The sequence below is a fragment of the Halichoerus grypus genome, chromosome 6 (assembly GCF_964656455.1).
Source record: "Halichoerus grypus chromosome 6, mHalGry1.hap1.1, whole genome shotgun sequence".
Classification (NCBI taxonomy): Eukaryota; Metazoa; Chordata; class Mammalia; order Carnivora; family Phocidae; genus Halichoerus; species Halichoerus grypus.
The window spans coordinates 37,236,562-37,258,753 of NC_135717.1; the positions used below are offsets into that span (position 1 = coordinate 37,236,562).

The 22,192-nt window shown below is 55.7% G+C and overlaps 1 protein-coding gene across 5 annotated transcripts; it reads left to right on the forward strand.

Moving 5' to 3' along the window:
• The first annotated feature begins 858 nt into the window (after window positions 1-858).
• On the forward strand, window positions 859-15,738 carry TFAP4 (transcription factor AP-4). Of its 5 annotated transcripts, none has more exons than XM_036091049.2 (7): window positions 859-1,004; window positions 10,810-10,975; window positions 11,093-11,191; window positions 11,602-11,772; window positions 12,603-12,743; window positions 13,769-13,921; window positions 14,670-15,738. In XM_036091049.2, exons 1-7 carry the CDS (start codon window positions 988-990, stop codon window positions 14,862-14,864), a joined length of 942 nt encoding a protein of 313 aa, XP_035946942.1. In that variant the 5' UTR covers window positions 859-987; the 3' UTR covers window positions 14,865-15,738. The 5 variants fall into 5 exon arrangements, with proteins under 5 accessions (XP_035946942.1, XP_077931018.1, XP_077931017.1 ...); XM_078074892.1 differs by lacking the exon at window positions 859-1,004 and adding an exon at window positions 3,999-4,091; XM_078074891.1 differs by lacking the exon at window positions 859-1,004 and adding an exon at window positions 4,012-4,106.
• Window positions 15,739-22,192: the final 6,454 nt, after the last annotated feature.

A 22,192-nucleotide genomic window follows, 5' to 3' on the forward strand; every position in this document is an offset into this window, starting at 1 on the left:
AAGGGAAGGATTATATTGATGGGTTGTGAATTCTAAGCTGGATAAGGAGGGAAGTGAGACAATAAAGGGGCAAGGCATTGGCAGGATCAATGGGGTCAAATCCAGCCCCCTGGCCATTTTTTTCTTTTATAGTGGTAAAAGTACATAGCATAAAGTTTGCTATTTTCACTATTTTATTTTATTTTTTTTTAAGATTTTATTTTATTTTTTTGAGAGAGAAACCACATGAAGGGGGGAGAGTCAGAGGGCGAAGCAGACTCCCCGCCAAGCAGGGAGCCCGATGCGAGACTCGATCCAGGGACTCCCGGATCATGATCCGAGCCGAAGGCAGCCGCCCAACCAACTGAGCCAGCCAGGCGCCCTGTTTTCACTATTTTAAAGTGTACAATTCAGGGAGTGCCTGGCTGGCTTGGTAGAGCATGTGACTTTTGATCTTGGGGTCATGAGTTCAAGCCCCACACTGGGTGTCAAGCCTACTTAAAATAAAAAATAAAAATAAAATATGTTTAAAGTGTACAATTCAGTGGCATTAATTGCATTCCCAATGTTGTGCAACCATCACTGTTTCCAAAATTTTCCGTCACCCCAAACAGAAACACCATACTCATTAAGCAATAACTCCCCCATTTCCCCCCCACCCTGCCACACACCCCCCCCCCCAGTAACCTCTGATCTACTTTCTGTCTCAGTGAATTTGCCTACTCTAGGTATTCATGCCAGTGGAATCATACAATATGTGATTTTTTGTATCCTGGCTTATTTTACTTACCATGTTTTCAAGGTTCATCTATATTGTAATATATATTAACACTTCATTCCTTTTTTTTTTTAAAGATTTTTATTTATTTATTTGACAGAGAGAGACACAGAGAGCACAAGCAGGAGGAGTGGGAGAAGGAGAAGCAAGCTCGCACCGAGGAGGGAGCCCGATGTGGGGCTCAATCCCAGGACCCTGGGATCATGACCTGAGCCGAAGGCAGACGCTCAATGACTGAGCCACCCAGGTGCCCCAACACTTCATTCCTTTTTAGGCTAAGTAATATTCCATCATATGGGTAAACCACATTTTGTTCATCCATTCTTCAGCTGAGGGACAGTGGGTGGTTTGCACCTCTTGGCTACTGTGAATAATGCTGCTATGAACACTGGTGTACAATTACCTGTTGGAGTCCCTGTTTTCATTCTTTTGGGTATATACCTAGGAGTGGAACTGCTGGGACATATGACAACCTCTGCCAGGTTTTGTATGGCCCCTGAGCTAAGAATGGTATGGTCCCCCCAAGGTGTTCACATCCCAATCTGTGGAACTTGTAAGTTAGCTTATGTGGCAAAAGGAGCTTTGAAGATACAACTAAGGCAAGGATCTTGAGATGGGGAAATTATTCTGGATTATCTGGGTGGGCCCAAAGTCATCATAAAAGAGGCAGAGTGTGTGTGTGGGGGGGGGGCGTCAGAGTCTGAGAAGGAGATATGGTAATAGAAGCAGAGGTTGGAGTGAGTCACCAGAGTGGGGTCACCAGCCAAGAAACATGAGGAGCCTCTAGAAGCTGGAAAGGTAAGGAAAGGAGTCTCCCCTAGAGCTTTCAGAAGGAATGCAGCCCTGCTGACAACAGGATTTTATTTTTTTATAAAATTTTTAAAAAAGATTTTATTTATTTATTTGACAGAGAGACAGCGAGAGAGGGAACACAAGCAGGGGGAGTGGGAGAGGGAAAAGCAGGCTTCCCACGGAGCAGGGAGCCCGATGCGGGGCTCGATCCCAGGACGCTGGGATCGTGACCTGAGCCAAAGGCAGATGCTTAACCCACTGAGCCATCCAGACGTCCCCAACAGCAGAATTTTAGTCAAATATAACCCTTTTGGACTTCTGACCTCCAGAGAATACATTTGTATTGGTTTAAGCCAGGAACGTCATGTTAATCTGTTACAGTAGCAATGGGAAACTATTACAAATAACTTGCCCTTTACAGAAAAAGTTTGCTGACCCCCTAATCTAGGGCAGGAAGGTGACTGAATCAGGGGTGGAGGCTCTAAGGGATTTTGCAGGGGGCACAGTGGACCGAATTTTGGAATCCTGGGTACGGGGACAGCCTGGAGTTTGAGGGTCTTTTGTCACTTCGGGAAAGAGGGGTAAGTGTTGGGAGGGAGTTGGATGGGGTGGTGGGGGCTGCGGTGGTATTTCAGGCCCTGGGGCAGGGGCGGCTGAACCACCGCGGGGAGTCGTTTTGGCACCTTTGGCAGAAATGAGGAGACCAGTCTGAATGACAGGGTGCTCAGGGGGAACCAGGCTCCACCAAGGCAGTTCTGTAAGAGAAGAGCAAGGGAAAGACACACTTCTCCCGGCTCTCATTCATTCATTCCTTCATTCATCCACTCAGGCACTATAGACCTGACTCCATGTATACAGTTATGTGGCCCTGTATCCTATTTGCCCCCCAGAAGTCATCATTTCCTGAGCACATTTCCTGTCCCCACAGTGAGGCTTTCCAGGGATTGGGATCTGTACTTGGGGAAACTGCCCAACAGGTTGGTTTAAGGATCGGAGAACATGCATGCAAAAATCTACAAGGTTGTGGCAATATCTAGTAACAATAATAGTTCCTAAAGTTAACAGTAACCCTTGTTATTAGTAGGAATATTTTAATGAGGAGGCGCGATTTGGGCGGAACCTTGAAGGCGGATGGGATTGGGAAAGGCGGTGGGCAGGAGGGAGGACATTCCAAGGCAGGCGTGGTCTTCCTGAGCCAGGAGCCAACCCTCCAGGAGCCAGGGGAGGGGATATGGGAGGGAGGACGGAAGCTGGCCGCACAGCGTCCCTCCCTCCCCGCCCCGGGCCGTCACCCGTAGTAGAGAGCGCACCCTGGCGGAGGAGCAGGTCCCGCACTGGCTTAGCCATGAATGAGAAGCTTCGGCCCTCTGGCCCTCCGCCTCCTGCTGTCCAGCCTCCCCGCGGAGGGGGAAAGTGGGAGGGAGGGTAACAGGGGGGTACCCGGCAGCAGCCACCAGGCTTCCGAGCCGCGCAGGCAGCCTGCCGCCGGGGCCGCTGCCGTCCTGGCCCGCCTCCACCCTTCACTCCCCACCGGGGCCCCCGTTTCCTAAGGCAGCCCCAGGATCTGAGGCGCCCGGCGCGCCCCCCTTTGCTTCCTCCTCCCCGGCTCCGGGATTCCCAGGCTCCGGAGCCCGGGCTGGGCGGCCAACTGGGCAGGCAGGGAGGGAGGGGGCTGGCTGGCCTCCGAAGTCGGCCCCAAGTTACATGTGGGAAGAGGTGGCTGTGACGCAAGTTTCCAGGGGGCCCTGGGCTCGGAGGGAGCGCGCCAGAGCGGCTCCTCTCCGTGCAGCTGCAACCGTGAAAAAGAAAAAGCCCCGAGCAGCACCCCAGGCCGCCTAAGCCGTCTTCGTCGGGCCCAGCTGCGCGCCCTCTGTCCCCGAGGGCCGCCGAGCGCGGGACCCTGCATCAGGCAGTCCCTGCCGGACCCCGGACGCACGGGCTAGGCTCCCTCGCGGTGGCTGGCCCTTTTTTTTTTTTTTTTTGCAACGCTTGCCAACCTGTCAGCTGATGGACCTCATCACCCATAGTGGCGCATGTAGCTCGGCCGCAGCTCGCTCCATTCACGCCGCGCCCCCCCAGCCGGCCCACGGCCCCCGGCTCCTGGTGCCGGGCGGTAGGCCCGCAGACCCTGGCCGCAACCGGCCCCCGGGGGCCTGCGCCCCTCTCGCCCCGGCCTCGCGCCGCCCGGGGGGCGCTGCAAATAGTCCTTTGTTTACATGCAATTCCTTACTCCGCGGAAGGAGGCCGGGGGAGTGCTGAGTTTTCACCAGCTGTTTCCCGCCTTGAAACAGACATCTGATCAGCTGCAAACACACACACACATACACACGCCCGGGGAGGCAGGCCGGAGAGACCTCCCTCCCGCCCCTCCCGCCCGCCTCCCTCCCCTCGCCGCCGCCGCCGCCAGCATCTGGGACCGGCCGTTTCTGCACCTCCGTCCGGCGCTGCCCTTTGATTCGGATTTCCATCTTGCATTCTCCGGCTGACCGCGGGACCCGGCTCGTGCAGAGGAGGGGGGCCGATCGCTATGGAGTATTTCATGGTACCCACTCAGAAGGTGCCCTCTTTGCAACATTTCAGGAAAACAGAGAAAGAAGTGATAGGAGGGCTCTGTAGGTGTGTACTCCTCCTCCCCCCCACCCCCTTCCCATGATTGCAGCCCCCGGCCAGCCCGCCCGGGCTGGCGCGCGTGTGCGCACGCATGGCCCGCGCTGCCGACCCCGCTCGCCTTTCTTAGCCGCCGGGGCGGCTACAGCCCCGCGCGCCGGGCTTGCGCGGCCGGGGGACCCTCCTCCCCCGGAACGTGGGGGCCCCAAGCGGCCCCGGTCACTTTTGTCCGCTGCAGGCGGGCGAGTCGCGACGTTTGTAAATTGCAAACAGACCCACGTGGTTCTGCAGCAGTCCCGGCCATGCTTGGTGCTGGTGGCTTTCCCCCCCGCGCTTCCTCCTCCCCCCTCCCGCGGCGGCTTCCTTCCTCTCCCTCCTTTTTCGCTGTCTCTGGGTGACCCCCTCCAAGGGGGCTTGGGGGGCCCGGGCCGCGCGTGGGGCTGCGGCGCGGGCGGCTACAATGCAGCCACGCCGCGGCTCTGGGCGCGGGGTGGGGGGGAGGATCGGGGAGCCCGGTGATGTGTTTGCAGGGAGCGGGGCTGCGGCGGGGATGGGGGGGCGTGCTCGAGTGGGGGTGCGGGAATGGGTGGGACCCGAGAGGCCGGCGCTACCGGCCGTGTGGCGCCGCGGACTCCGGCACGTTGGCGGCCGGTCGCACGCTTGCCGCCCGCGCCCGGGCGCTGTTTACTAGCGAGGCCTGGACGTGACTCTGCAGCCCTCTTGGAGTAGGCGGACCTCGGCGCGCCGCCTCTCGGGAGCTGTAGTTCCCCGCGCCCTGCCGGTGCGGCATTGTGGGAGTTGTAGGCGCGCCGGGGCCACGCTTTCCCCGCACAAAGCTCGGCTCCCGAGGGCTGGATGGGCCAGGCAGGCCCGGGGTGGGGGTGCTTTTTGGGGAGGGGGCACCGGACGCCGCCACTGGCTTCACGAGGCCGCTGCCTGTAGCACGCACGTCTCGGCTGCAAACTTTCCCATCCCACGCCCCTCCCCCTAGCCATAAACCGAAAGCGTTCAATCTTGCAGCCCGGTGGGTGCGTGGGTGGGTGATCCCAGGTCCCCGGCCCTGCCCGGGAGCCACTTCCCAGGTTTGCCCCGGGTTGCTCCAGATCCACGCTTTATCAAGGATGATGGGTGCGTGCACCACTCGCATCCCGTTTCCCTGGACACTTGTTAAAATGCACATGCCCGAAACTCCGATGGCCAGGAGAAGGGCCTGGGCATCTGCACTGAACACGGCCCGCGGGACATGGCAGTGCTGCGTCTGGGGCTCTCCTGTGTGCCCAAGTTTGGAACCTAAAGGCCCCTGAGAACCATGCTACTCCTGGAGCGAAATGGCTCCCTAGGGCTGGGGCCACGTGCTCTGCCGCCCGGGGCAGGCTGGGCGGGGATTGAGGGAGGAGGAGCCCGGGGCGGTGTGGCCCAGGCTGGTGGACAGCAGGGGCTGCAGAAACCGGGTTAGGAGAAGGTTGCTGCTCAAGTATACACACACACCCCCCACTTCGCCCCAGGGCTCCTACCTTAACGGTTCTCAAGTTCAGGGTGCTGGCCCTTCCAGAAGGTCTACCTGGAGGGCCTAGCTGTAATAAGTTAAGAAAAAAAATTCTGGAGCTCTTAATATGTTTTAGGGATTCGTTTTGCTAGATTTTTCTCATTGAATTTTCACACTCTTCTTCCTCAGTTAAGCGGCCTTATGATTCCCATATGGGATGAGGACAGAGGCTTGAGAAGGACAAGTGGTGGGGCTGGGACTTGAACCCTGATCCCAGAGCCCTGCTCTTATCCCTAGTGGCTGGTTGCTCAGAGAAGGGCTGGGCGGGACTATTTGGGCCTGATCCTGGGCAGGCTTGGCACAGCCGAGACCTCTGGCCACCAGGCCTGGGACTTAGTTGAATCCTCTCTTGGCCTCCCAGGACTCTGGCTTCACTGTCCTTGTCCCAAGCCCTGCTTTAGAGGAGTCCAGCAGTCTCTAGGGGTCAAGCGCCCCAGGCTCAGGCCTGGGGACATGCTCAGCCTGCCTATCTGTGAGACAGGTGTAAGCCTGTGCACTGGGTGTGGAGTTGGGCCCTCTGGGTTTGTTCATTTTCAGAAGAAGCTGTGGGCTGAGGTGGGATCAAGTGTGTGGGTTGGGTGGGACCTTCGGGCTGTGTGGACGGCTTCTGAGGCTGGGGGGCTTTGTTCCATCCCTCAGTGACTAGAAGGGCTCCCTACCTCTCTCATTCCCCTCCCAGACCCACTGGAGGGGGCCGTACTGCAAAGTGGGCACCAACTGATGTGTCCCCCACCCCGCATCACCCTCCTAGCCCGGCTCATGCCCATGCTGTGTGGTTTTGGACTTGTGTGGTCTCACTGCTCTCCACTTCTATAAAATGGAGCACCTGTGAAGGTTGGCTGTGTGTCTCGAAAGTGCCTGGTGTCTGTTAAAATAGCACTCAAACTCTTAGAAGCGGGAGCATTGTGGCCTTATTGTTTACCTGCTGTCCTTGGTGGAGGCAAAGAGACCAGTTCTCAGGAGGTAGAGACAGTTAGGGGCTTTGGAGTGTGTCCTGAGTCCCTGATCCAGTATATATGTGGCACCTACTCTGTGCTGGGAACCAGGATTGGCCCTGTCCTAACAGCTCAAAATCTGGTGCTAAAGAGTCTTGTCAGCCCCGTAATGAAGAGAGATCTTGGGATCTCCTGGAGTCCTGTGTACAAACTCTGGAAAAACAAGGCATCCTGTTGCCCTCAATCTCTTTTTTCTTCTTCCATCTCCTTCTCTCTTTTATAACCTAAGGATCATTTTTACTTACTTATTTATTTTTAAAAGTACTCTCTGTGCCCAATGTGGGGCTTGAACTCATGACCTCTGAGATCAAGAGTCTCATGCTCTACTGATTGAGCCAGGCAGGCGCCCTCTTCCTCCATGTCTTTTAAATTTCACCATGACCCTATGAAGTGAGGCAGTAGCCCCCCATTTTACAGGTGGGTAAACAGGCTTTGGGAGATGAAGTGCTTAAGCATGGGGTTCCATGGCTAGTAAATGGCCGGGCTGGTTTGTACTTGAACACAGTGCAGGGAGCTCCCTCTGAAGGACCGAGGAAGCCCGAGAGGGGAGAGGTGTTTCTGATGGGAACAGCCTGGCCATGGTCTGTTCAGAGCCAAGGGCAGGGGTGGCAGGCTGATCAGAGTGAGGTGTATGGATAGAAGCAGTGGGGCTGGGTGAAGGCCCTGGGCTGCTTCAATACTTGGCTGCACAGAGAAGGATGAGCGCCTTGGCATCCTTGCTGAGGGTCGCTTCTTCCCTCCTGTCCTCCTCTTGGGGTGTGGGAGAAATCCCATGTAGGCTTTCCCACCTCTCACTGGAAATGTTGAGTGGCATATATGTGAGTGACTTTGGGCAGTGAAAAATGAGAGTTCTCCATGCCTAATCTGAGGCTGGAGCCGAGCCTGGGGGTGTAGGTGGATGGGGGCTACTTGCCTTTGGGCTGGGCAGGAAGAACAGGTACAGGTCAGGATTCTGTCTTGAAGAGTGTGCTCCCTACCCCAGAGGCTCTGATTGCTATGCTGGTGTTATTCCCAGGGGGCCGTCTGGGGGTACTCTGGTATTGGGGTGGCAGTCTCGGCACCCAGGGCTGGTACCCAAACTGTTCTTGGCCATTGGCTGCTTTCTCCTGGAGACTGACTGTCGGAGGGCAGTCCGGGAGGGAGAGAAGGAACAGACGCTGGGTGTCAGTGGACCCTTCACTGCTCACCTGCGAGTCTGAAGTTGATGTGGAGGGGGCAGAGGGCCTTACCATTCCTTACCATTCCTGTAAATCACATTTATGTGTGCAAAGCTCAGAAAGAAGTGTAAGAAACTTTCAGGCATTTGCAGAAAAAAATCCCCTTTATCCCTATCTAGTACAGTAGCTGGACTAGCCATCCATTACAGGAATCTCTGGTTGGTCAGCGATCAGGACCCCTGGTTGGCCAGCACTCCCACCAATCAGAACTCCTGGTTAGCCGTGATTCCACCAATCAACAGCTGGTTAGCCGGCTTTCGCCAATCAGAACCCCTGATGAGTCAACATTCCACCAATCAGAAACCTTGGTTAGTCCACATTCTATTAAACTATCAGCTGGTACTTCCAGGGCCATTTCGGTGAGTTATCCATGAGGGTCTTGGTGGCAGTCCCTCACGAGGAACTGCAGCTTTGGGGTGAAGTCTGTTTTCTGGGACTTGAGTGCGCATTAGGTTCCCCAGCAGCTGGTTCCTGAACCAGGAGGCTGGGTGGATGGACTTGGTGGCGAAGGGGACAGAACGGATGGAACATTGGGAAGAACCAAGATGAGCAGGCTCTGCTCCTTGCCTGGGTCCTTCACTCTCCTTTGGTGTCTCCAGTTCCCGGGCATCCTGGGGAGAAGGGAGGAGCGGAGGGTCTCCCAGGGCAGAGATTTTCATGGGCAGATGAGCTGGCTGGTTGGGGGAGGTGGGGCTGAACTCTGGTTTCTTTGGGGGTTGGGGGGCATTGGTGGGACTTGGGGGGGCAGTGGGGGCTGGGACGTGCAGGAGCTGCATTGCCTGCACCCTGTTCCTCCTGTCTTTCATGGTGGACTTGGGCAGGGCATTCTACTTCTGTGCCTGTTTGTTGGGAGGGGCAGGGACACTACCTGCTGAGGCCATACACGGGACTCTGGTAAGCAACAGCCGCTTTGTGAGCCGTCAGTGGAGGGTACCATGGCGGGGGGGGGGGGGGGGAAGCTGGGCTTTGGCATCTGCAGGTGCCTGTTGAGCCCTGGTCTGGCTGTCTGACCTTGGTGGCTTGGCTTCCTTTGGACATCTCTTCCCACCTCTTTTTTTAAGTAAGCTCTATACCCGACATCGGGCTTGAACTCACGACCCCAAGATCAAGAGTCATATGCTCGTCCGACTGAGCCAGCCAGGCTACCTACCCCACCTCTTCTTCTTCTTCTCCCCACCACAGAGGGTCTAGAGGGCACAGCCAGACCAGGGAGCCTGGACTAGGTTCTAATGCCCCCCACAAAGGGCAGGCAAGCCCCTGCATATCAGGTCTCAGGCCTGCATCCTCTCCATTGTTCCGCCCAGACGTCCCATCACCTCCACTGTAGGGGCGGGGAAACTGGAAGAAGGGAGGTGCCCCTGGCCCAGAAGTGGGGGGCCAGATGACTGGTAGTCTGACTCTAAAGCCCTGTCCCTCCTCACTCTGAGCCCTGAGTCTTATCTGTGAAGAAAGGGTTGTGGGCCCCCTTTCGAACATCGACATTCTGGGTGCCGTGATGAAACTGCATCCTGAGGCAGGGGGCCCGGGGAGGCCTTGGAGGTGCTGGTGGAGGAGAGGGCTTGTCTGTGGACCCCCAGCCGAGGCTGACATGGACTACCTCTCTGTCAGGAGAGGAGGCAAAGGCCCAGAAAGGGGCAAGGGCAAGTCCAGGGTCCTGCAGGCCTGGAGTAGGACAGATGGCTTGGGCCAGGGGGCCAGGAAAGGCCTTGGCTGTCTCCAGCTGTTGTAGACGTGTTCTCCTGGGTTTCTGAGCAAACTCCTTTCTGCCTGGGGATGGGCACGGGGGCTTGGGCACCTCTTTGAACCCAGGGCCCCCATCGATGGAATAAGGCTACCCGTAGTCCTTTTCCCTACTTCTCTAGAACCAGGGGTGTGAGCTCTCTTGGCCCAGGCCTGGACCAGGTCACCCCCGGGAGGGCCCCTCAGGAAGAAGCCAGGGCTGTGGCTTTGGGTGGGGCCGGTGGCCTCTTCTGGGAGCCCAGCATCTGGAAGCCATCAGGCCAGGGGCGGGGGGAGTTACAGGAGAGGGCCGGGAGAGGGGAAATGCCTCCTCCAGGCCACACACAGGCCCAGCCCTCGGGAGCGGTGGCGTTGGGCCCACAGGCCCTGCTGCTGCCTTTGCCTCCTGCCGATGCCGCTGGGCCCACAGCCTCCCCCCTTCCACTGGCTGCCTTCTCTCTCACCCCCCTAGCTGCTGCTCCTGTAAGATGCAGTCACGTAATTTGCAGTACCATTTCGACTGCACGCTGAGAGCTTTGCTTGTCTGGCACTGGGTGGGCCTGCCTCTTGGGGTGCTTGGGCTTGGGGGAGAAGTGTCTCCAGGGGTGGTTGGTCTGATGTCCCCTTCTTGGAGGGAGTGGTACCTGTCTCGTTTCTGAAGTCTTAGCATGGGGTCTCTGGGGCCAGGCTGGGGGCTTGCAGACGAGTGTGTGGCTGGAGATACGGTTGTGGCAATGGGGAGGGAGGAGGGATCTCTTCGCTCAGTCCTCAAGCCTGCAGTCATGAAGGAGGGGGTCCAGGTGTATAGCCAGGAGCTCAGAGGTGTCCCAGGGACAGGTGTCTGCAGTTAATTGTCTGGGACCATGGGCATCAGAATCACAGAGATTCTTGGTAGCCGTTCAGGCTTCTGAGCCCCACCCACACGGGCTGGGCAGACACCGGGGCTGGGACCTGGGGCTGCACACTTACTGACACCCAGGCATCCCAGAGCATACTACTCCATCACCCTCCAGATCTGCTGCGGGTGTAGGCATCTGACAGCTCTGGCATCTTCTGCACTGGGAGGGATGAAAGTTATACTAGGGGCCCTCTGGAGGTGAATGGTAAAGACAGGGTCCCACCGGGGCAGGGTACGGAGGGCACCTAGCCTGAGCATGTCTTTATCCTCCCCTGCAGCCTTGCCAACATTCCACTGACCCCTGAGACTCAGCGGGACCAGGAGCGGCGGATTCGGCGGGAGATCGCCAACAGCAACGAGCGGAGGCGCATGCAGAGCATCAACGCGGGCTTCCAGTCCCTCAAGACCCTCATCCCCCACACAGATGGAGAGAAGCTCAGCAAGGTGGGCTAGGGCCCGGAAGCCTTCCTGGAGGAAGTGGTGGGCTCAAGTGGGGAGAAGAAAGTGAGCCTTGGCAGACCCTGCCCGCTGGGGTCCCTGACTTGTCCCTCCCGCCCTCAGGCAGCCATTCTCCAGCAGACGGCAGAGTACATCTTCTCCCTGGAGCAGGAGAAGACCAGGCTTCTGCAGCAGAACACACAGCTCAAGCGCTTTATCCAGGTAGCGCCCTGTGGAGGCCTCCTGCTGCCTCGGTGCCTTGCCCTCTTCCTGGCTCCCTTCCCCTTGTTTGGCCTGTCCCGGCTCCCCATGGCCTGGAACTCTGATGTGCTTGCAGGCTGCATCTTCCCCACTGACCTGCCTACTTCAGGCATTTCCCTTCCTGCCTGGGCCTCTGTTTACCTATCCGTCAAGTGCAGCGGGGTGGGCTCTGGAAGGAACCGGGTGATTTCTGGAAAGCAAGTCCATTCTGCTCCCTTTCTGGCCTTTGGCCGTTTGTTGGATTTGCAGAATGGGGCACACCTGGGCCTGACAGCCTTGGGGGGCTGAGAGGGAGTCCTCTGACCTGGTGGTGGTGCTGTTGGTAATATGGGGGTGTCAGAGCACACTCACTGGCCCCTTGGGGTCCCCAGGAGCTGAGCGGCTCATCCCCCAAGCGGCGGCGGGCAGAGGACAAGGACGAGGGCATCGGGTCGCCAGACATCTGGGAGGACGAGAAGGCGGAGGACCTGCGCCGGGAGATGATCGAGCTGAGGCAGCAACTGGACAAGGAGCGCTCGGTGCGCATGATGCTGGAGGAGCAGGTGAGGCTGCTGGGTTGAGCAGTTCTTTACAGGCGCACCTGCTTTGTGCCAGGCCTGAGAGTGAGGGACCCAGCCGGGAGCAAAGCAGACGGCTCCCTTTCTTCGGGGTCACTGTCTGCACGGGGTGGGGGAACATTAGAGGATCTCACACTGTAAAAACACAGCTGTGGGGTGTCTCGGGGGCTCAGTCAGTTAAGCTTCTGCCTTCGGCTCAGGTCACGATCCCAGGGTCCTGGGATCCATCCCCACGTCTTGCTCGCTGCTCAGCGGGGAGTCTGCTTGTCCCTCTCCCTCTGTCCCATCCCCCTTCCCCCCCTTGTCTGCGCATGCATGTGCTCTCACTCTTTCTTAAATAAATAACATCTTAAAAAAAAAGTAAAATAAAAACACAGCTGTAATAAAGGCCACGTGCCTGTGGTGGGCACTGGGGAACCAGGGAGGCTGCCCCACGGCTTCTCCGTGGAAGTGACTTGAGCTGAGGTTGGGAGGTCAAGTCTCGAAGTTAACGGTGCAGAGAGGCGAGAAGGGTGCTCTGCACAGAGCAGCATGGGCAGGGGCCTGGAGGTGGGAGGGAGCCCGGCATGAGGGAGGCCGTGGCAGGAGAGGAGGTGAGTCACGGCGAGCCCGGCAGGCTGCTCTAAGGACTTTGGTCTCTACCCCGAGGGTGGACGAGCTCCATGCTAGGGTTTGCAGCAGGAGCGAATGGTCTCTTGGCGAAGGACGGAGCTTGGGGAGGCTGACCTCAGCAGTCCTGAGGGCCCTGCTCGCGGTGGGGGGAGGCGCCGGGGTGTGGTCCGAGCCCTGCCCCGAACCTATTGTCCTGCCCCCAGGTGCGCTCGCTGGAGGCCCACATGTATCCGGAAAAGCTCAAGGTGATCGCACAGCAGGTGCAGCTGCAGCAGCAGCAGGAGCAGGTGCGGCTGCTGCACCAGGAGAAACTGGAGCGGGAACAGCAGCACCTGCGGACCCAGGTGAGCAGGAGGTGCTGGGAGGGGCTTTTACCTGCAGCATCTGCCTCTGGGCCCTGGCGGGGCAGACTCAGGGCCTAAGGTTACTGGCTCCCAGGTGTCCTGCATGTGTTATTACGTTGAAGCCTTGTAACCGCCCTTTGAGGCCTGAGCTCTTATTCTTCCCATTTTACTGATGGCAAAATTGAGGCACGGAAAGGTTACATTACATGCCCACTTGTGATCCTCAATGGCATGGCCGTCGAAATCCAGAGTCCACACTCCTGACAAACAGTGTATTTTTTTTTTTTAAGATTTATTTACTTAAAAAATTTTTTTTGAAGATTTTATTTATTTATTTGACAGAGAGAGAAATAGCGAGAGCAGGAACACAAGCAGGGGGAGTGGGAGAGGGAGAAGCAGGCTTCCCGCCGAGCAGGGAGCCTGACGTGGGGCTCGATCCCAGGACCCTGGGATCATGACCCGAGCCGAAGGCACACGCTTAACAACTGAGCCACCCAGGCGCCCCTACTTTTAATAAATTTTTTATTTACTTATTTTAGAGAGCGAGAGCAAGCACAAGTGGGGGGAGGGGCAGAGGGAGCAGGAGAGAGACTCTGAAGCAGACTCCCTGCTGAGTGAGGAGCCTGATGCGGGGGCTCGAGCTCACAACCCCGAGATCGTGACCTGAGCCGAAATCAAGAGTCGGATGCTTAACTGACTGAGCCACCCAGGCACCCCATAACCACTGGATTTATTAGCTATTGAAGTGCTTGCTTGGTGCTGGAGAGTGAAGGGGCCACGGGATCTCAGATGGCTGAGAAGGCCCTCTCTGGACCAACCTTTCCCTCATTTTTAAAATAAGAGGGGTGGAGCACAACCTGGCTGGCCCTCTGTGAGTGAAGGAGTTCAAGGGCTGGGGTGGTTGGCAGAGGCTCTCTCGAAGCAGATGGTTTCGAGGGCCGTCCCTCTGTGAGCGACAGAAGGACAGAAGGGAAGGGGCAGCTCCTAGAACCTTTGGAAAAAGACTGAGGGCCTCTGTCTTGCAGCTCCTGCCCCCTCCGGCTCCCACCCACCACCCCACAGTGATCGTGCCGGCACCACCCCCTCCCTCCCACCACATCAACGTTGTCACCATGGGCCCCTCCTCGGTCATCAACTCTGTTTCCACATCCCGGCAAAACCTGGACACCATCGTGCAGGTACCTGGGCTTGGGGACGGGGCATCATGTGGGAACGGGCCCTTTGTGTCCATTCCCGCGTCTCCCTTTCTGTGTCTGCGGTGGGAGGTGGCTCTGGAGAAGGTTTAGGGCAGAGAATGGGCAGGGGACAACATGGCCTGGAAGACCCCGTTCCTTCCCTCTATGGGATTTGCTGAGAGGGCTCTTTGCTCCCTGAGCCCCCTGCTGTCAAGTTCCTGTATCCAGCTCTTGGGGTGGTCCAGAGCTTCCTCTCAGCTCCATCTCCCAGGACCCGGGGCGGGGTGCAGGTGGCAGGGGCTGGCTGGGGGACAGTTAAGCCTCCTGCACAGGAGGAAGAAACGAGATGATCGATCAGCTCCGTGGGTCAGGCCCGAAGTCTCTGCTGGGCCCAGCTTTGCATGGCCCCCCTTGGGAGACCCAACAGCATCACAAAAAGAAAGAACTAAACAAAAAAACCCCATCAACCCCTGCAACTGTAGTTGCACATAAACCCAGCAAATTGAATAATAAAGTTAATAACAGAGACCTTGCGTAAGTGAACAGGCACTTTGAAATATATAAATGAGGGACGCTTGTGACTCCCAGGCGACCCTGCACTGTGATCCCCTAGGAGTTTTTCGGCTTAGCCGAGGCATTCTGACCACTGGGCAGGCCGGCTGCTGTCTTGCTAGGCTTCCTTGTGGGCCTTTCTGGAGGGGGGTGTGTGCGTGTCCCCGGCCGCCCTCATCACAGCCTGGCCCCCCCCCAGGCGATCCAGCACATCGAGGGCACCCAGGAAAGGCGGGAGCAGGAGGAGGAGCAGCGGCGAGCAGTCATCGTGAAGCCGGGCCGCAGCCTCCCCGAGGCCCACGCCTCTGACACTGCCTCCGATTCGGAGGCCTCGGACAGCGACGCCATGGACCAGAGCCGGGAGGAGCCAGCAGGGAACGGGGGGCTTCCCTGACCACCCCCCAGCCCTCCTTTCCCTTCTTGGGGCTGGAGGGGGCCGGTGGGGCAGCAACAGGGAGCAACGCAGGTGAACGAGTGAGGAATTTTTACAAAATTACGACGTCATTTGGGTCTCTTTTATGACCTCTTTTTCAATACTGTAAATCCACCTTGGAGCAAAGCCACCTGACCTGAGGTTCCGGGGGCTGGGGTGGCAGGAGCGTGTGGGAGCACCGGGACACCTGGGGCTGGGCCTCGCCCCGGAGGCCGGGGGAAGCTGACACAGGTGCCTGGCCTCTCTCCGCCAAAAAGCATTTTTTCATTTAAACATGTTTTTAAGAACAGGGAAAATCAAACAAAACCCCAAGGTATTCTGCCCTCCCCAGAGCCAGCCCTAGACGGTCAGTTTTTGACTCCTTCCCTCCTCTTTTTGGTTTTTTTCCTTTCTCCTTTAAGCACTTACATGGGTTGGGGGTCTGGCTGGGTCGGGGCTCTCTGGGGGCCCGGGGGTCTACAATGCTTCTCGGTTGGGGTTTGCTGCTGCCCTTCTCCCCTCCCCTCCTGGCCTCGGCTCAGCACGAGGATTTGCCACTCCCCACCACCACCCAGCCCCACCTCTCCCTCCAGGTTTCCCATCTTCCACCCCAAAAATGTCTTTGTCTCTCTCTTTTTGTTTTGTTTGTTGTTGGTTCTTTTTGGTTTTGGTTTTGTTTATCTTTTCTGTTTTTTGTTTCTTGTTTTTTGTTTTTGTTTTTTTTTTTTTTACAATTTTGAGGTCTTTGTGTTCAAGGAGAAGCTATTATATTTTGTTAAGAAAGTGGGGGGAAAAAAACCAAGAGGCCACCGTGCCTTTATAAAGAAACAAAATAAAGTTTGTACTTTGTTTTTTAGATTCTGTGTCTCCTGGGTGTGTGCTGTCCTGAGGGGCTGGGGAAGGCTTTCTGGACTAGAGTATGGGGTGCTCTTGGGGCCCTCCAGAGGGGACTGGGTGTAGCTGAGCACGATGACTTCCCCCAGCTTGAGCGTCGTGTTGCAATGAGCAGTCAGGGTCCCCAGACTCCCTGGGATTACTCCCTCAATCGTGCAAAGAGGGGAGATAGTGTTGGGGGTGGGAGGAGTGTCTCCCAACTTGGTGGGAGGCAAGGAGAGAATGAACCACCAAGAAACAGGTTCCTATCTCTTAGAGAAAGGACACAGGATGTTCAGGGGTCCTGGCTGTCACTAGGCTTTGCCACTTCCTCATCTTGTGTAACCTCCCTGAACCTCAGTCTCCCCAGCTACAGAAGGGAAGGGAGTATTACCTCCTGGTGTGGTGGTAAAGAGATCAGGTCCTGGAGTCTGTCTGCCAGCAGTCAGTTCCTCCTTGGGTGAGCCCGTTGATCTCTGAGCATCGTTTCGTCATCTGAAGTTGGAAGTCAGTGGCGCAAGGGCATTTCGTCTTACTGGGTAGGGAGGTGGCCTTTAACTCTCTTAATCCTTCATGCCCAGAGACAGCTTTACAGTGTTCCTCTTGGGGTTCCTGGGTGGCGCAGTCGGTTGAGCGTCTGACTCTGGGTTTCATTGTCTCAGGTCGTGATCTCAGGGTCGTGAGATCGAGCCTTCCATCGGGCTCTACGCACAGTGTGGAGTCCGCTTGGGACACTCTCTCTCCCTCTGCCCCTCCCCCCCGCACATGCGCTCTCTCCTCTCAAATAGGTAAATAAATCTGAAAAAAAAAAAAAAACCAAACCAAAAAACCCCCAAAGTGTTCCCTTTCTCCTGCTTTTCCTCATGCACACATTGTGATAGGTACATGGGCACTGAGGCCAGAGCAGAATGGCCAATTCACATCTCACCCCACGAGCTTGTTTTTTTTTTTAAAGATTTTATTTATTTATTTGACACAGAGAGAGAAAGCACAAGTAGGCAGAGAGGCAGGCAGAGAGAGAGGGAGAAACAGGCTCTCCACCGAGCAGGGAGCCGGATGTGGGGCTCGATCCCAGGACCCAGGGATCATGACCCGAGCTGAAGGCAGCCACTTAACCGACTGAGCCACCCAGGTGCCCCTCACCCCACGAGTTTGTTGAATAGAAAGGCAGGCAGGAGCCTGAACGTTTTTTTTTTTTAGAACTTTTAATTTTTTTTAGATGAAATTTACATAACTTAAAATTAAGTATTTTCAAGTAAACCATTCAGAGGCACTTAACTATATTCACACTGTTGTGTAACCACCACCTCTGTACACTTCCAAAACCTTTCTATCACTCCAAATGAACTCCTTACCCCCTAATCTCCCCATTCTTCCCTCCCAGCCCTTGGCAAACACCAATCGGCTTTCTGCTCACGTATTTGTTTTTTAAAGATTTTATTTATTTATTTGACAGAGAGAGACAGCAAGAGAGGGAACACAAGCAGGGGGAGTGGGAGAGGGAGAAGCAGGCTTCCCGCGGAGCAGTGAGCCTGATGCGGGGCTCTATCCCAGGACTCTGGGATCATGACCTGAGCGGAAAGCAAACGCTTAACTGTTTGGAGTCACCCAGGTGCCCCTGCTCGGGTTTTTAAAAATGAAAGGGTTTTAGTGTTTTAAAAATGAAAGTATAATTTACATTTGGTAAAATTCACACTTTTTAGTTTTTGGTTGTGTGAGTTTTAACAAATGCATACAGTTGTGTAACCATCACCACAGTCCTCATCCTCATTGTTTTCACTGTCCCTTTGTAGTCCAGACGCTGGCAACCACACTGATCTGTTCCTATAGTTTTGCCTTTTCCAAAATGTCATATAAATGGAATCATATCATGTTTAGCCTCTTGACTCTAGCTAGCTTCTTTAACTTAGCATTATAACAAATTTTCCTTTCTTGGGTCTATCTAGCTAAATTTACTTAATGGCATTAAAATGCGTGTCTGAGGGGAGCGGCTTCACTAGGATCTGGTTGAGGAGACCCCTTCCCAAAGCCAGCGGAGCGACCCTTTCCAGCCAAGTGCAAAGCGCACTGGACGGGTTCCGTGCGGCTCCTAAGAGCATCAATAGAGGGCGCTGTGGGCCCAGGACGCCAGGCCCAGTGAGGGCGGAGGCTCCGCCTCTTTCCGGTGCCCGCGGGACTGCTCAGTTCCTATAGGCCAGAGGAGGAACTTGGGGGCGGGGTCGGAAAGTCCCCTCCTCCGACTCTCAGTGGCGCGCCTGGCGACAGCAGGCGGTCTCCCCAGCAGGCGGCGGAAGTCAAGGGCGAGGACGCGGCCCCGCCCCTTCCCGGACTCGCCCCCCGCCCTCCCGCCCCCTGGGCGCGCATGCTCCTTGGCGCCTCAGGCAGCCTTGTGCGCGCTCCCGCCAGCCCGCTCCTCTGGCCCCACCCCCGGTCTCGCCCCCGCCCGCTCTCACGCACGCCTCGCACGCAAACGCCGCAAACGTGCGGCTTCCGTGTGTTCCCCGCGCGGAGGCGCTCGCTTACTTCTTCCCGCGCCCGCCGAGCCTGGGACTCGGCCTGCGGTCTAGTGCTGTAGCCGGCGCGGTACGGCGGGAGTCTTAGATGGTTTAGTGGCCGCAGTGAAAGGAACAGGTGATGTTAATTTTAATGACGTGTTTAATTTTTAAGCCACAGCATCCGCAACAGTGTCATTTCAGAACAGGTGATGAATGTAAGAAACTACGCACGAAATACCTCATTCTTTTCTTCCTGCCGTATTTGGGAACCTTGTCTGCCCTGGCCATACTTATGTGGGGACAGCCACGGGTGCAGGGTCAGCAGCCACACGTGGGGCAGCGACAGGGTCCAGGGTCAGCAGCCACGCGGGGGGTAGTGACAGGGCCCAGGGTCAACAGCCACGCAGGGGGTAGTGACAGGGTCCAGGGTCAGCAGCCACACAAGGGGTAGTGACAGGGTCAAGGGTCAGCAGCCACGTGGGGGGTAATGACAGGGTCCAGGGTCAGCAGCCACGTGGGGGGTAGTGACAGGGTCCAGGGTCAGCAGCCACACAAGGGGTAGTGACAGGGCCCAGGGTCAGGAGCCACGTGGGGGGCAGTGACAGGGTCCAGGGTCAGCAGCCATGTGGGGGGTAGTGACAGGGTCCAGGGTCAGCAGCCACACATAGCGTAGTGACAGGGTCCAGGGTCAGCAGCCACGTGGGGGTAGTGACAGGGTCCAGGGTCAGCAGCTACATGTACAGTGGCTCTGGTCCAGATGGCCATACCACCTGGGGGCCAGGCTTGGTGGTCTGGAAGGGCATGGTGTCCTGCAGGCTTTGCATAGGCTGGCTTGGGAGGAGGAATAAGTGGAGAAGATGTGGGAATGGTATGGCATAGGACATCCAAGGCTGCTAAGAAGCTTGGACTTTATTTTTTGTGAGTGGGTGGGGGCGTAGGAGAGACACGATCAAGGCAGTGTTCCACAAAACCTCTTTACTGAAGTATCACAGAATACACACTCAGAAGAGGAGCATAGCTTAAGTGTTTAGCTCCATGAATTTTCACAAACTCAATATACCCCCATGTACCAAGCACCACAGCAGGGCTTCAAGTGGTTTATTTTTTTAAAACATTAAAAAATTTTGTGGAAACAATTAGGTGTCCAGGGAGGTACTGTGCACCCCTTCACCCAGCCTCCCCAGTGTTACCGTCTTGCATACCTCAAGTACAGCACCAGAACCAGATCATCATGACCATTGTGGCGCACCAGCCCTATTCAGTCACATTTTACCAGTTTTATGTGCTTTCGTTGTGTGTGTGTGTTGATGGACCGTTTTGCACCAGCGATGTATGAGTTGCTCTGCATCTTCACCGGCAATCATCGTCAGAGTATAATTGCATCTGTTCAACCTTTCTGGTGGGTGTAGGGTGGAATCTCACCACTGTTTTAATTTCTATCACCATGGACTAGTTTTGCCTATTTTAGATCATCATACAAATTGCACAGTATTTATACTCTTACTGTCTGGCTTCTTTTGCCCAACACAATGTTTATGGTTTTGTGTGTATCAGCAGTTTATTTATTTTTATGGCCAAGTATATTCCATTGCGTGATATACCACAGTGGATTTAGCCGTTCACCTAGCTGTGGACATTTAGATTGCTTGCAACTTATAGCTATCATGGATATAGTTTATTTTATTATTATTGTTGTTTTTTAAGATTTTATTTATTTATTTGACAGAAAGAGACACAGTGAGAGAGGAAACAGAAGCAGGGGGAGTGGGAGAGGGAGAAGCAGGCTTCCCGCTGAGCAGGGAGCCCGATGCGGGGCTCGATCCCAGGATCCTGGGATCATGACCTGAGCCGAAGGTCGGTGCTTAATGACTGAGCCACCCAGGCGCCCCTTATTACTGTTCTTTTTTTTTTTTTTTTTTTTTTTAAGTAGGCTCCACGCCCAGCATGGAGCCCAACACGGGGCTTAAATTCAGGACCTGAGTTTAAGATCAAGAGTAGGATGCTTGTGGTGCCTGGGTGGCTCAGTCTGTTAAGCGTCTGCCTTTGGCTTAGGTCCTGATCCCAGGGTCCTGGGAGGTCTACTCAGTGGACAGCCTGCTTCTCCCTCTGCTGATCCCCCTGCTTGTGCTCTTTCACCCTCTCTCTCTCAAATAAATGAATAAATCTTAAAAAAAAAAAAAAAAGTAGGATGCTTAACTGAGCCACTGAGGTGCTCCTATCATGAATATCATGAATATATTTTAGTAGATACTGTCCCCCCAAATAGATTGTGCCAGTTTACCCTTCTACTGTCGTGTGTGTGAGGAGGTAAAGTGGCAGTGGAGGAGAAAATACATCCCCAACATGTACCATTGACCCTCTTTGTGTTCTTTGGGAGGGGACTGGGCATTCTTGGTTCCTGGTGGCCTCCCTTGGCCTATTTTAAGGGTCTCTGTTAGGGATAAACCTCATGGAAATGTATGTGTGCTGATGTTCTCAAGGATCATTAAGTTACACCGCGTCCTCCTTACAAAGAAGATCCTCGGAAGAAATTCCTGTGGAGTCTCAGTAGCAGAAATAATTTCATTTCTCCCGAGCAGTTGGTTTGCTCTTATTTTAAGGACACTGTGAATTGGCGAGTGATCGAGTTACACACATGTGAGGTCCTTACGCGCGAAGTGCCGGTTGCGTTTGTGTCAGCCTTACGAATGGCTCCATTTTGTGTGCCGGCCTTGGTGTGGTTTTCTTGTACTCTAACTTTCAGTTCTTGCTTTCTTGCTACACTTTATGAGTACTCAAGAGCCATCTTCATGCTTTTCTGGCACAGGGTGGGTTATCATAAATAAATGCTGCGTCTGCCACGATTTGGGTCGTGTTTGCCCAGCTCTGCGATGTTTGAAGGGCTGTCTGGCAGAAGTGGGAGCCTTCCTGTGACCTCAGCCTCCTTAGCCATTGATGAGCTGGCTTCAGAATGGCTTGAGACAAGTATGTAAAGCACAAGGAAATCCTCCAGCTGCCTTTGGAGCCCGCTGGCCAGGCATCCTTCGCCTCAGACCTTGCTGGCTCTGGTTCCATCCTGTCCCACCCGAGCCTTTCTGACTGTCCCTTCTTTATCCAGTTGCCTCTCTGCTTTTCTGGGTGCCACTGTGCTGTGTCATTTGCCTTTTTCATTCTCTCAAGTTCTGCTTGCCCTCCGTTGCCCTGCAAGTCCTGGGCTAGGTGTGGAGTCAGTACCACCCCCTGTCCCCTCTCTTCTCTGGCCCTGCCAGGTTGCAGGTTTCTGGTGTTGATGGACAGGAGCGCATGCTGACCGAGAGGAGGGGATAGGACTGGGGGCTGCGGGGCCTACATGTGGCAGCTGTAGAAAGGAATGCCCTCCCCAAACCCACTCTCCCCCCACCCCACCCCTGGTGTTGAAAAGGAGTGAGGAGTGACAGCTGCAGAATTTCCTGAATTAGGGGGCCTAAGTCACAGGCTCCCCACCCCACCCCCGGGGTGCGGCCGGTTCTGGTGGACAGCCTCTGGATCCAATTACAGAGGGAGCAGGAAAGCGACTAGAGAAGGCTGCACGTGCTGCACGGGTATCGGAGATCAGCTGGTCTGGCTCCCATTGCCTCCCGCCCTGCGGGAGATAAAGAGGAGGTTGGAAAACCGGAAGAGAGAATTGATGAAAATCTCCTGTTCCACTATCGGGAGAAGGAAGTGTTGGTGGGGTTGGGTAGGCCCTGGGGCTTAACGGAGGTGGGGGGGGCTGCTTGTTTGAGATCAGGGAGGGGATCCTTGAGAGATCCAGCGGGAAGGTGAGGTGGCAGGTGGGGAGGTGACCCTGGAGCACTGTGGCTGGTTCTGGGCCTCATGTGGTATATTGGACAGGGCAGAACTAGCGCTCCCTGCTAGTGAGTTCCCTGCCAAGGGAGGTGTTCGGACAAGGCTGCACAGATACCACAGTTTTTGTGGAGGGGA